Source organism: Eumetopias jubatus, unplaced genomic scaffold, assembly GCF_037043125.1.
Source record: "Eumetopias jubatus isolate StellerSeaLion01/CBP00866 unplaced genomic scaffold, mEumJub1_p1.0 scaffold_8, whole genome shotgun sequence".
NCBI lineage: Eukaryota > Metazoa > Chordata > Mammalia > Carnivora > Otariidae > Eumetopias > Eumetopias jubatus.
In genome coordinates this window covers 9,491,353-9,506,515 of record NW_028274814.1, presented here as the reverse complement: position 1 = coordinate 9,506,515, position 15,163 = coordinate 9,491,353, and the positions used below count along the sequence as shown (strand labels likewise).

Genomic DNA, 15,163 nt, shown 5'->3' with positions numbered 1-15,163 from the left:
TAAGCCAAGAATAAAACACTTGTAAAGAAAAAAATTAAAAGAATTTTTAGCAGAATTTCCATACCATTAAAAACATTAAGTGTAAACAATATACTCTTTAAAAAAGTCACAGAATAGGAGCACCTGGGTGGCTCAGTTGGTTAAGTGCCTGCCTTTGGCTCAGGGCATGATCCCGGGGTCCTGGGATTGAGTCCCACGTTGGACTCCTTACTCAGCAGGGAGTCTGCTTCTCCCTCTGCCTCTGCCCCTCCCTGCTTCTCTCTCTCGCTCTCAAATAAAAACTCTTAAAAAAAAGATTTTACTTTCAAGTAATCTCTACACCCAACATGGGGCTTGAACCCTCAACCCCAACATCAAGAGACCAACACTCTCTGACTGAGCCAGCCAGGCGCCCCTTAACAGCACTTATCCTTCTAATACTAAGCTACCCTACTTCTACCTCCAACATGGTACTGGTAATTTTACACTAGAAAACTTTTTTATTAAGTGGCAGTTCGCTTTTGGGTCAGTCTTTTTTTTTCAAGATTTTGTTTTGCTTTGTTTTAAAGTAATCTCTACACCCAACATGGGGACCGAATTTACAACCCTGAGATCAAGAGACGCATGCTCTACCGACTGAGCCAGCCAGGCACCCCTGGGTAAGTCTTTTCTTAAGTAAACAATATTTTCAAACGTAAATCCTTTTTATTTAATTTTTTAAAATTACTTTATTTTTTAAAAGTAATCTCTCTGCCCTACATGGGGCTTGAACTCACAACACAGAGATCAAGCGTTGCATGTTCTATCGACTGTGCCAGCCAAGCACTCCTAAGTCTTTTTTATTGTTTTAAAAATCATTACATTACATTGATTTGTGTAAATCTGATCAACACAGATTACACTTATCTGCTGTTTTACAGGATCGGCAGTGGAGGAACACAAATTCGAAAGCTCACCTGCGAAGCCGTTAGTGTTTCCAGTTTATGAAGTCTCTGAAGGATGTTCTGCATGTCCTCCTGCAGGCGCAGGAGGACGAGAGCAATCTGTTCATTGAGGCTGCCTCTTGACCCTCTGTCGGAGCCCCAGCGTTCCCCATCACCTCCGCTTCCTACTTGCCGACCCTTGGGTCCTTCGCTCATGTGTGGCAGTCTATGCCCTATTTTAAGACAGCAAAATAAGGGAGTTTTAAATAATTGTTATAGAAGTAGCAACAGTGCGTTTTACTCATTTTCCTCTATTATTTCTTTGAGTTCTAAATCTCCAAAGTGGAGTGGAAGCAAGCAGGAAGTACACAAAAGACAGAGAGAAAAGAAGTAGATATATAAGCTTCTATTTGTATTAATATACTCAATGCTTTTCTTGCTAAGGTTTTATAATGTACTTATTATACTAGCACATGACGAAATGCATGTAATTCACACATAATTTACATACTTGGGGTGCATTCTCAAAAATTCCTTACTAATGGGGCACCTGGGTGGCTCAGTCGTTAGGTGTCTGGCTTCAGCTCAGGTCATGGTCTCAGGGTTCTGGGATCGAGCCCCACTTCGGGCTCCCTGCTCGGTGGGAAGCCTGCCTCTCCCTCTCCCACTCCCCCTGCTTGTATTCCTGCTCTTGCTGTCTCTCTCTCTGTCACATAAATAAAATCTTTTAAAAAAAATTAAAAATTAAAAAATAAATTCTTGCCCAAATTTCTGATTTCTTTAGGAAAAACAGAATCAAAAAAGAAGAATTACTGGGTAAAAGGATGACAACTCTGTAGAGGTTCTTCTTTTTTTTTTTTTTTTTGAGAGCCAGAGAGAGCATGAGCAGGGGGAGGAGCAGAGGGAGAGGGAGAAGCAGACTCCTCACTGAGGGTGCCTGATGCAGGGCTCGATCCCAGAACACTGGGATCATTACCTGAGCTGAAGGCAGATGCCCAACCCACTGAGCCATGCAGGCGCCCCTTTGTAGAGGTTCTCAATGAGTGTTGCCAAGTTATTTTTCAGAAAGGCTGTAACAGTTTTACATTGCAGCATATAAAAAGTACTACTGTGCAGAAATGGAATATTACAAGTTCTTATCTGTTTGCTAAATCAGCGGGTAAGTTTTGTTTGTTTGTTTTAAATAATAAATAGGAAACTGTTTACCTCGTTGCCCTGTGGCACCCTGGAGCCCTAGAGCGGCAGCAGGATTCCCAAAGGTGAGCTTGCATCAAACAGTGTTTTTGTAAAAGTGGTCTTGCTAGAGAAACGGAACTGGGGCTGTTTACCAGGTGAAACCCCAAAGAGAACACTGAGGTGCTTATGCCATTTCAAGACTTTACTCTTGTATTGAAAGGAAGTAAGTTTTGAAGTGGTTCTTCAGCTTTCAGGAAAGGACCACTTCAGCTATTGGTATGGAATTTGCAAGGGGGCAAAAAGAGGGAACTCTGGTTGGAGGCTTGGTTTTTTCCTGCATCCCTAAGAGACTGAGATATTCTGTGAGGGCCTGTCGGAGGGTACAGAAGGCCCTAGAGAATTAGTCCCATCTCTGCTCATTTTACCATATCCTATGTCACAGTCAGCTTTCAAAGCAGCCTTCACAAAGACAGGATTAATCAGACCATTCCCATGTGATGGTAATCCCCACCTCCAGTCACGCAATCCAACGATTCATTTTTTTCCTTTCGGAGCAGTTATCACCATTTGCAACCAATCTGAATTATTTGCTTTTTCACTGTCAGCTCCCCTTTACTAGAACATGAGCTCTGTGGAAGGAGGGACTATCTCGTTCTCTACAGCATCCCCAGGAACCCAGAACAGAGCCTGACAAAGAACAGCTCAATAATACTTGTTCAATGCTGAGGCAGATTTACTGTGAAGCTCGTGAAGCTTAACTTCAGGGTCTGGCACTTTTATGAACCCCTGTGATTGCTGGGAGTTGTGGTGTTTTATAGGTGGGGTGAAGTCAGGTTATAAATCAGAAGCCTTTCGGGCGCCTGGGTGGCTCAGTTGGTTACGCGACTGCCTTCGGCTCAGGTCATGACCCTGGAGTCCCGGGATCGAGTCCCACAGCGGGCTCCCCGCTCAGCGGGGAGTCTGCTTCTCCCTCTGACTCTCTTCCCTCTCATGCTCTCTATCTCTCATTCTCTCTCTCTCAAATAAATAAATAAAATCTTAAAAAAAATAAATTGGAAGCCTTTCATACATACAATTTTGGTAAACTGCTTAAAGAAAGGGACCTGAATCCAAGGCTCTAGTAATAGGTTGTGATCTTTCTCTTCTTCGTTTAATATTTACCATTTGGTACGTGTTCAAATGGCTAGTGTTTGAACAATAATTTTCTTTCTTTTTCTTAAATATTTTATTTATATATTTGAGAGAGAGCACGAGCAGAGAGGAGGGGCAGAGAGAGAGGGAGCAGACTCCCCGCTGAACAGGGAGCCCGATGCGGGACTCGATCCCAGGACCCTGGGATCATGACCTGAGCTGAAAGCAGACACTTAACCAACTGAGCCACCCAGGAGCCCTAAACAATAATTTTCTTAATACCATCAATTCTCTCTTTTTTCCCCCTATGTCTTCATTTGTTTTATGCAGATTTTTTTCAACCGGACACACAGATAATCCTTTCACTTTTTATGATCTCATGAAATTATATAAGGATTTTCCTTTTTTTCAGCGAATAACATCATGATTTAATATTTGTATATATTGCAAAATAATCACCACAGTAAGTCCAGTTAATATCTGTCACCATACAGTTACAGATTGTTTTTCCTTGTGGTATCTTTTAAGATTTACTATCTTAGCAACTTTCAAATACCCAATACAGTACGATTCATGATCGTCACCATGCTGTACATCATATCCCCATGACTTCCTTATTTTAGAAGTGGAAGTTTTTACCTTTGACCCTTGTCCCATTTCACATCCCCTGCACCTCTGCCTCTGGCAGTGATCAATCTATCTATTCTCTATCTATAAGCTTAGTCTTTTTTCTTAGACTCTACATATGAGATCATATGGTATTTATCTTTCCGTTAATTCTCTTTTTGGACAGTACCTATTCATTCCTAACTATGAACAATTATAAATTAATACATACTTACTTTTCTTCCCCATTCAATTCTATTCTGTTACCTGACGACAGTACTATTCTTAATGTTTACCTTTGTATTGTTAAATGTTCTTTATCTCTACTTCTTGATTTGTCAGCTATCTTTTCATTTAAGTAAGGAAATGTGGAAAAGACAGAATTCAAATTTTTACCTACAGTAGCAAATAAAAGCAGAAACGCAGCTAGAGGAACCTGTAAGCAATTGCTCAGCGGAAGGGGGGTGACAGAACATAAATTTGGCTACCTCGGAAAACTCCATGAAAGATGGAGAAATAGGGATGTTCCCCACCCCCCAACCGGTACCTTCAGAGACCAAACTACTATGCCTTGTAGAATCAAAGGAGAGAACCAGGCATAAAGAAAAATGGTCATATGTTATGTAAGGATAATTTTTAACATCTCCTTTGTAGGTGGATAGTCTAACGTCTCTCCCATCTGAAACTTTCCATTTTACTAATTCGTTTATAAAGAGTCAGTGAGAACAAAAAAGAATACACACCTCTCCCTCTTCTGACGTTAGGGCAGTCCCCATTTTCTCCACCCTGTCTCTCACGGTGTGGTGCTCCGCTGTTACTCCGGCCATCTTCTCCTCCATGCTTTACTTCACCTTTTCCTTCAACGGCTACCACCTGCAGTTCCCCAATGTTGCCATTTCCAGGAGATCCTTCTTCAGGAAAAGCAGAATTTTCCAAGGGCTGATTGGGATCACCATCCAGGTAATATCGAAATGGTCCGTTGTTTGATGTAAAGCTGTCTAAAGACTACAAATTTAAAACAATACTTAGGTAAAAGCTATAAACATAAGTTTTTACGATAATAGAAGAATTACTGTTCCTATAAAACTTTTTTCATGTTATGATAGGAAATATTTTTCTAAAAAGGTATTCATCTACTGCTTCCTATGTGTCGGGAAGAAACGGGATGGAAATGATTTATCCGTGAGCAAAGACTTGAGTAGTTTTGACAATGAATTGTTCTCATGGGTCATTCATTCATCCAAGAGATTTTTTAAAAAATGTCTAATCTTGGGAACACCTGAGTGGCTCAGACGGTTAAAAATGTCTACTCTTATTCTAGTTACTATGCTAAACTCTAAGGATAAGATGAAGAAAGAGTTAAAAATCTCTGTCTGCAAGAGCCTTCTTAGTCTTGGTAAGGGAGTGAAAGAGGTTAAAATCACTACAACATAGTTTGATAAGTGTTATGAAAAAGACAGACAATGGGCGCTCGCTACAGGAACTCACGCGAGGGGCGCCGTACTGGGGCTGAGTGGAGGCTTCCTAGACGAAATGATATGAACTAAGTAACTTGGCCATAAAAAAGGAATGAAATTTGGCCATTCTCAACAACACGGATGGACCTAGAGGGTATTAGGCTAAGTGAAATAAGTCAGACGGAGAAAGACAAATACGGTATGATTTCACTTATGTGTGGAGTCTGAAAAGCAAACAAAAGCCAACAACTCTTAAATACAGAAAACTAACTGGTGGTTGCTAGAGGGGAGGTGGATGTGGCAGGGATGGGTGAAATAGATAAAGGGGATTAACAGCTACAAACTTCCAGCTGGAAAATAAATAAGTCTCAGAGGTGGAAAGTATAGCATAAGAAATACAGTCAACAATATTGTAATAGAGTTGTATGGTAACTACACTTATCGTGGTGAGCACCGAGTTAAGTAATGTACAGAATCATTGAATCAACATGTTGTACACCTAAAACTAATATAATATTGTATGTTAATTATACTTTAAAAAATAAGTCAGTGTGAAGAACAGATTTATTTGAAAATTATTCACTTTTCTTGACTATCAATCAATGTTTCAAACATAGGGACTAGCTTTAAGAGTTTACCCTCTGTCTTCCCATCCCACATCCCTCAGAATATTTACAAATATAAATATATGATAAATGACAATATTTAAATATTTTTTGATATTCAGGAATATTACATATTTTTAAAATCACAAAAATAATTTTAAATACAAATGTTTAAACATTTTATAGGTATATTTTCAAAGTGATGAACATGTACATCTGCTATTAAAAGAAGTTACGCAAAGGGGCGCCTGGGTGGCTCAGTCATTAAGCGTCTGCCTTCGGCTCAGGTCAGGATCCCTGGGATCCTGAGATCGAGCCCTGCGTCGGGCTCCCTGCTCCGCGGGAAGCCTGCTTCTCCCTCTCCCACTCCCCCTGCTTGTGTTCCCTCTCTCGCTGTCTCTCTCTCTGTCAAATAAATAGATTTTATAAATCTTAAAAAAAAAGAAGTTATGCAGGGTGCCTAGGTGGTTCAGTTCGTTGAGGTCATAATCTGAGGGTTGTGAGATTGAGCCCCACATCAGGCTTGCACTGGGTGTGGAGTCTGCTTGAGGTTCTCTCCCTCCCTCTCCCTCTGCCCCTCCCCCCCATCTCCCACATGCATGCTCTCTAAAAAAAAATAATAATAAAAATAAAATTAAAAATTTAAAAATAAATAAAAGAAGTTATACACTGAATTCTGATATATCACTTTGAAAATTTACCAATTAAAAAATGTCATTTTTACCTCTTCTTGTCCAAGTTGCTCCATGGAATCACAGTAAACTTCACTGTCTGAATCACTTGTCAAATGATGAATTCCTGAAACATCTTCAAAATGATCATCATTTATATCTAAAAATGAACAAATGATGGAAGAATTATTCTCTAATTGAGGAATAATGCATTTATTCCATTCTCAAACTTTATCAGCTCTATATTATTTTCTTTTTTTTTTTACAGATTTCATTTATTTATTTGAGAGAAAGAGAATGAGAGATAGAGAGCACGAGAGGGAAGAGGGTCAGAGGGAGAAACAGACTCCCTGCTGAGCAGGGAGCCCGATGTGGGACTCGATCCCGAGACTCCAGGATCATGACATGAGCCGAAGTCAGTCGCTTAACCACCTGAGCCACCCAAGCGCCCTCAGCTCTATCTTATTTTCATAGTGAAGACAAATTTGATTTATTAAGCCATATTTTTTCTTTTAACTTACCAAAACTTTAAATTTAGTTGATAATTTTTATTTGAAAAGATTATAGTTTATCATGTAATTACACAAAGACACTGTCCATATCAAACTGTACAAAACTTAATAACCTTGTAAGAGAAAACTGACTACTAGCTAGGAGGCCTAAACTGGTATGCAACTATGCAAGTACAGTTTTTATATTAACTAAGTTTATTTCCTGGTATCTTTTTTTTTTAAGATTTTATTTTTATTTTTATTTTATCCCAGGACCCTGGGATCATGACCTGAGCCGAAGGCAGACGCATACTGACTGAGCCACCCAGGCGCCCCTATTTCCTGGTTTCTTGACTGAATTGCAGCAGTGTTCATAATTCATCAACTACATACTATAGGCTCACCCCTAGAGTCCTAAAATATGAAAAGATTATAACTTATCTTGTTGAACGGAAAGCAAAGTCATATAATCAGAGGTTTAGGTTAAAAGAAACATCAGGAATTGGGGCGCCTGGGTGGCTCAGTCGTTAAGCGTCTGCCTTCGGCTCAGGTCATCATCCCAGGGTCCTGGGATCGATCCCTGCATGGGGCTCCCCGCTCCGCGGGAAGCCTGCTTCTCCCTCTCCCACTCCCCCTGCTTGTGTTCCCTCTCTCACTGTCTCTCTCTCTCTCTGTCAAATAAATAAATAAAATCTTTAAAAAAAAAAGAAACATCAGTAATAAAAGTTAAAAATTTCAAAATTTTAGGGGTGCCTGAGTGACTCAGTGGTTAAGCATCTTCCTTTGGCTCAAGTCATGATCCCAGAGTCCTGGGATCGAGGCCCGCATCGGGCTCCCTGCTCCGCGGGAAGCCTGCTTCTCCCTCTCCCATTCCCCCTGCTTGTGTTCCCTGTCTCACTGTCTCTCTCTCTCTCTGTCAAATAAATAAATAAAATCTTAAAAAAAAAAAAATCAGGAATAAAAGTTAAAAATTTCAAAATTTTAGGGGTGCCTGAGTGACTCAGTGGTTAAGCATCTGCCTTTGGCTCAAGTCATGATCCCAGAGTCCTGGGATCGAGCCCCGCATCGGGCTCCCTGCTCCGCGGGAAGCCTGCTTCTCCCTCTCCCACTCCCTCTGCTTGTGCTGCCTCTTTCACTGTGTCTCTCTGTGTCAAATAAATAAAATCTGAAAAAAAATTTTTTTTCAAACTTTCATTTTAAAATGCCATGCAACACAATAAAAAACTCTCAATAAAAATATAAAAGTTGCCCCTAATTCCACTATCTTTCAAAGCTATACACCCTTATAATATTAATAAACCCTAAGATATTCCTGAATAAGAGATTTTTATGGGAACTCCTCCCTCCCTTCCTTCCTTCCTTCCTTCCTTCCTCTCTCTCTCTCCTCCCTCCCTCCCTTACTTCATTCTTTCTATTTTTCAGTAAGCTTCCTGCCCAGTAAAAAGCCCAATGTGTGCTGACGACCCCGAGATCAAGACCCAAGCCGAGATCAAGGGTCAAACACCCAACTTCCTGAACCACCCAGGTGCCCCCTGAATAAGAGGTTTTTAAATTCTAAACTGCTCCTAAACATCCTAAAATAATGAAAACAATACTCCATTCATAGGAAAGAGGCTGGACAGATAATTATGATGGGACAATACCTTGATGAATGCACACAGCATCTTTTCCAGTTTGCTCCAAGTTTTCATCTACAGCCTTTATTTCTTCAGCACTTCTGCCATTCAAGGAAGAACCGGCATGAAAGTCATTCTGTGTATCCCGAGCAGAGTTGTCTTTATCACAGCCATTAGTAACAATGATTTCCAAATTCTTATGGTCTGCAGATTTCTTCATCATTTTCTTATCTTTTATAAGAAAGTAGGGAGATTCATAAAAGTTCGCAGGTCAATTTCTGTATATATGTTCTAATATCAAATAATCATTTCTCCAACCTACCATAATCCCTTTGATCGTTTCCTACTTGGAAGAGAGAGATGGAGTACTCCTTGAAAAGGGATTTATTATATGCTGAGAGCACACTCAAAACTGCTTCAGTTCCCTGTAAATCTTCTAGAAGCTATTTTATTTTATTTTATTTTTATTTTTATTTTATTAAGTAGACTCCACACCGAACATGGGGCTCGAACTCACAACCCCAAGATCAAGAGTCACATGCTCTACCAACTGAGCCAGCCAGGCTTCCCTAGAACCCCTTTTAAAAGATAACCTCGCAGGGCACCTGGGTGGCTCAGTTGGTCAAGCGGCTGCCTTCAGCTCAGGTCATGATCCCAGGGTCCTGGGATTGAGCCTTGCATCGGGCTCCCGGCTCGGCGGGAAGCCTGCTTCTCCCTCTCCCTCTCCCACACCCCTTGCTTGTGGTTCCCTCTCTCGTGGTCTCTCTCTCTGTCAAATAAATAAATAAAATCATTAAAAAAATAAAAATAAGTAAGTAAATAAAAGATAACCTCTTAAGGTCTTTACACTCTCTCAAGTATAGGCAAATTGCCTTACAAGACCCAGCAGTACAAAGGGGTCCACACAGTCAATAAAAATATCCTTCAAAGAAGGTATTATTTGTCATATCTTTCTAGAGAGTAAAAGCAAAACTAAGTTGTGCCATTTGTTTTAGTGTCTTCCTGCCTCCCCTTTCTCAAATAGTCTTCCCAAGAATCACTGGTACTCTTACTAACAAGCCGCCCACCTCACCCCCCTGTGCAGTACCCCATGACTCCAATGTCCCCTCTTCATCAATACAATTCTCTAGATTCCATTCTATTCTTGATAAGGTCTGACAGTTTAACCTGTCTCCTCTCCTTGGTAACATATGCATAGTCATATGTGGAACAATACCTAAAATGAATACACTTCTTTTGTTTAAGTAAATTCTATGCTCAACATGGGGCTTGAACTCACCACTCTGAGATCAACAGTCGCATGCTCTACCGAATGGGTCGGCCAGGCACTCCATAAAATGAATACATTTCTAATGCAGCATTTCAGGCATTACTTTTAGAGAAGTGGTCTATTCTTGTTAGTGTTCAATTCCATCTATTCTATCTATGCACAAAGTTGACTGTTCCCGTACTTTTGGCCCACAAAAAATTTGGTTATGAGGTCATTAGCCCACATCCCACCATACATACCATTCTCATATAATACCAAATCAGCCCAAACTGCTCCATATTTTATTTACTTTATTTTATTCCTTTTAAAGATTTTATTTATTTATTCGACAGAGAGATAGAGAGAGCCAGAGAGCACAAGCGGCGGGGGAGGGGGGGATGGCAGAGAGAGAGGGAGAAGCAGGCTCCCTGCAGAGCAGGGAGCCCTATGCGGGGCTCGATCCGAGGACCTCGGGATCATGACCTGAGCTGAAGGCAGATGCTCCACCGACTGAGCCACCCAGGTGCCCCCATACTTCATTTACTTTAACGTTAAATTATTAGCTCATCATCCAAAGATTACCATTATCACTTTGTTCTGCTCCTTTAACTTCTTCTTGGGCGTCTTCTTCCTCAGACTCAGCTCCACTATCACTGCTTTCAGCTTTACCATTAACAGTTTTGGCATTTGGAGCAGAAGTTAGAACATTACCAAGATCTAAAATATGAAATGATCACTTAATCACTAGTGCTATAACATACAATAAGGCTGTAATTTACAAATTATACTATCATTTACAAATAATAAAATAATTTGGATAAAACTTAAAATTTTTCTTATTCTTTAAGTATACATATATTACATAAATAAGCTTCTTCAAGTATCAGTTTACACAAAAATGACAAAGCTATCTTAAATCCTCTCTAAACAAGACAGAGAATGTTATTTTTAAGTTAATTATCAATCAAAATAGTAAAGTTAGAGATGAATGATCTTCTTTATACACAGTAAATGAAGAGACAGTTGCTATATGCTAGCATACCGAAAACAAATATAACAATCTCATCAATATTATAATGGAACTACATTTTAAAGTTCTTTCATCCTTTTATTACCTTTAGGATTTTATATTTATCATTTTTTTAAGGCATCAGTTAATGTGATAAATCACTTAAAAGGGCACATTCATTGTCATACTGGCCAGTCAAATTTTGAGGGTAAATACATCAGAACTTCTCAAACATTAACATGCACAGGAATCACCTGAGATCCAGTTAAAATGCAGATTCTGAATCTGTAAGTCTGGAGTGATATAAGATTCTGCATTTCCGTAAAGCTCCCCTGTGATGCCACTGCTGTTGGTGACTGGACCTCATTTTGAGATATAGGGAATTACATTTCCATCACTCTTTAAGATAATAAAGGTCTCCTACATGGCTACTGGCCAAAAACAGTGGTCTCCCTCCATAAACTTCTGGGCTCATTTTCACTTACTCAAATGCATTTTGGATGCTTCCCTGCATCCCAAACAACATATTAAATTTCAAAATCTCCATACATCTTAAACAGGAACAAAAGAGTAAGAACTCAACTCTACCATTGCCATTATGTTCTACTCTCTTTTAGAGAACCATGCAGCATCATAGTTTATGAATCTCCTTGTTCTCTCCCTGACAACCAGAAAAAGCAAGACTAAGAAAAAAAAAAGAACGAAACAAACAAAAGAACAAAAAACCTGAAAACAAGAAAAAAAACTAACCAAAAAAACAAAAAAAACAAAGAAACAAAAACGCCCACCACTAATGGACATCTCCAACAAAACTAAGCAACAGGGAACCCCTTAAGCCCCCATCAAACGGATGATTGTAGCAAAACTACTTGAGAGCAGCAAAAGCAGCATCACAGCAGTTCTGTGATGAGAGGTGTAGAAAGCACAAAGAATTACTAGCAAGCCCTACTCAACACCCAAAAATCAGTTAATGTAATACACCATACTAACAGAATAAAGGACAAAAGCCATATGATTATCACAATAGATGCAGATAAAGCATTTGACAAAAATCAAATACTTTCATGATAATAATGCTGAAGAAATTAAACATACAAGAGAATTTCCTCAATCTGATAAAGGGCATCTACAAAAATTCACAACGAGCCTCATAATTAATGTTAAATGACTGAATGTTTTTTGCTCCTAAAATAAAGAAGAAAACAGAGGTCTGCTTTTGCCATCTCTATTTAATACGGTACTGGAAGTTCTTGCCATGGCAATTAGATAAGAAAAATAAGTAAAAGGCATCCAGATTGAAAAGGAAAAAGTAAAATGGCCTCTGTTTGCAAATGACATGCTCTTGTATACATGAAATCCTAAGGAATATACAAAAAAACCCTATTAGAACTAACAAAGGGTTCAGTGAGACTGCAGGATACAAGATCAATAAACAAAACAAAAAAGAAACAAACAAAAAAACCAGATTGTATTTACAATCTAAAAATGAACAGTCCAAAAATGAAATTAGAAAATAATCTATAATAGCAGCAGAAAGAATAAAATGCTCAGCAGTACACTTGACAAAAGAAGGTCTAAGAATTTTATACTGCAAATGACAAAACATTGCCGAAAGAAATTAAAAAACTAAATAAATGGATTGGAAAACAATACTGTTGTGATGAAAATACTCCTCAAAACGACCTACAATCCGTTGCAATCCCTATCAGAATCCCAGGTGACCCTTTCTGCAAAAAATTGACAAGCTGATTCTATAATTCAAATGGAAATGCAAAGGATCCAGGATGGTCAAAACAATCCTGAAAAAGGACACAGTTGGACAGTTCATACTTCCTGATTTCAAAACTATGTACGTATACTATGAAAAAGCCCCTATGACACAGATACATCTGTTCTACTGGGCCTAAGTGGCTACTTTTAATACCACTCTCTGTTAACAAAAAAAAAAAAGGTCAAGATTGCAAACTATGAATCACCCATATACTTTGACCTTGGCTATTAGATTTCTAATATTATTTCTTACAGATATACCTACCCATATATTAAATGACATTTGTACAGGGTTACTTTCAGCAGCATTTTTTGAAGATTAGAAGAGGAAACAAATATAAAACTGTATATTAACTATACTGAAATTAAAATAAAAAACTCAACATTCCCTTAGAATGTTACAGGTTAAATAAATTATGGTATAGGTCCACATCCCTTATAACCCTTGGATCCAGATATGATTTAAAATCCAGTTTTCTAATTTTGCAAAGGTCATATACTATAGGTACTATATATTATGTAACACCTTCAACAGAGCCTAGGGCAGCTCCCACTAAGAAACAATAATAAAGTTTTGACAGCAACACATATGAATAGCCACACTGAATAAAGACTTAAAATAGCCTCATGTCATTTCAGGTCAGGGTCTACTGCTCAATTAGTTGATGTTCAGCTCTTAATTTTAAAGAAACAAGTGGCCACATTAAAACTGTGTATAAGCTGAAAAATATGCAAAACTGATAGAGGATTTTGGTTGCCTAAAGTAAATGTTTTGCTCTCAAATGAGTTACAAAAAAAAAAAATCTGGTTTATCAAGCTTTTTGAATTTTTTAAATTATACCTTAGGGATTATGGACCTGAGCCTTTATTATCACTATTCATTTTTCCTTGTCTTTATAATTAGTTGTTTAAACATTTGCCTCCAGGCCAGCTTAAATACAACTAAAAACAGGTCCACATTTATTCTCCTCTGAATCCTAGAAACATGCTTCACACAGAGGAAATACTTAATATTTTTTCTGCATTGACTAGCATGAATTATATGGAAGATTATTTAAAATTTGATTCCTTTAGGCAAATCAGCTATGGAGGATGTGGTTATATGAGCGTTATGCTCAGTGAGCATATCAGTTACTACTGCAGACACAAACTGTAGATCTTATGACAGACAGGAAGGTAACTGTTTGCAAACCCCTAATTTCTGTCAATTAGTAAAAGATACCTTGTAAATAGGGAAGCCAGGAAAATAAAACATATATAATTTTCATTTGAAATAATTCTTACAGGCTCATTTCACTCTACTTTCTAAAAAAAAAAAAAATTTAAAGAGCAAATGTTTACAGTTAATGCCAGCAAATTTGCCTATTATTCAACTCCTGCTAGTATGTAAAAGATAAGTTGTTCAATTCTTTCCTGAGAACACGAAATTAGAATCTAAAAACAAAGTCCAAGCTAAGTGAATTCACTGATGTCTTGCTTTAGGTTACCACACTATGTAGTTAAACCATACTATAAACATATCCATGTTAAAATTAGCTAGAAAACCATTTTAGCCATGGCACTGTTAATGTAATCCAGAAAGCGAATCAGAAAGTATGATCTATCAAAATAAAATCATGAATTCTGTTACAATTCTGTATGCATTTAGTGAGCCACCTGTCATGTTTTAATAATTGAAGGGTTAAAACAAGCATTTATAATATTTTTTAATTTATGCAATGTATTTGCTTGGAATGAAAACTCTTGAGTGACAAGCTTTTAACTTATATAAATTTGTGAAAAATCTTTTGGCATGTAAATTTTAAACAAAATATTTACATGGATGTCATTATTCCTACCTTCTAAGTATTTAGAGGTTTCCTCCAGTCGGACTGGCATATGAAAGTAAAAAAAAAATTAGACATATAACTATTAATGCATGCAGAATATATCAGTTGCTGGATTAAAAACAAGGTAAGACAGTCCAACCTGAGGTTAAATCAGAAGTTCTGCCACTCTTTTTGTCTTCTACAATTTCGTAAAATGGACCTATGACATGTAGCAACTCTTCAACTTTCTCAGTCACAGGCATAGTTTCAAGAATCTATAATCAAAAGAAACAAATCTTGTGAAATCACAAACTACTAATCTCATATTCACTAGTACCAAATAATATAATATTTATAATTTATTTAGTAATATTTTTGAGATCTGGTGTTCATTTATAGGTTCCCCAAAGTATCTATATTAATTACATACTTAAAGTGTATACTCTCCTAGAAAAGTTTCAAGTATATTCAAGATTTAAAAGTGTCTTCATTTTGAAGACTGTTTTACATAGGCTTCCTTTTTAAAATTTTACACAATAACCTATAAATTGTGCATTAAAAACTAAGGGCACTAATGTTAAATACAACAGAAAATTCTGGGGTTAGAGTAAAATTATTTTGTCTGTTCTTTAAGGTAGTGTTTCTAAAAGGGCACAAAAGGAAAGTAGGAAG

General features: G+C 37.9%; 1 protein-coding gene across 6 annotated transcripts in view; it reads right to left on the bottom strand.

Moving 5' to 3' along the window:
• Positions 1 to 15,163, bottom strand: part of LOC148163645 (acyl-CoA-binding domain-containing protein 5-like) — a 42,223-nt gene that overhangs the window by 15,582 nt on the left and 11,478 nt on the right. For 4 of the 6 annotated variants that reach the window (XM_088025499.1, XM_088025501.1, XM_088025503.1 and 1 more), the window contains 7 exons: positions 14,652 to 14,766; positions 14,522 to 14,554; positions 10,487 to 10,621; positions 8,683 to 8,886; positions 6,602 to 6,708; positions 4,559 to 4,820; positions 936 to 1,135 (listed from right to left, as the gene is read on the bottom strand). In XM_088025499.1, coding sequence (XP_087881625.1) covers positions 936 to 1,135; positions 4,559 to 4,820; positions 6,602 to 6,708; positions 8,683 to 8,886; positions 10,487 to 10,621; positions 14,522 to 14,554; positions 14,652 to 14,766 — 1,056 coding nt within the window. The remainder of the gene's footprint in view (positions 1 to 935; positions 1,136 to 4,558; positions 4,821 to 6,601; positions 6,709 to 8,682; positions 8,887 to 10,486; positions 10,622 to 14,521; positions 14,555 to 14,651; positions 14,767 to 15,163) is intronic. The other 2 variants (XM_088025500.1, XM_088025502.1) reach the window with 1 other exon arrangement.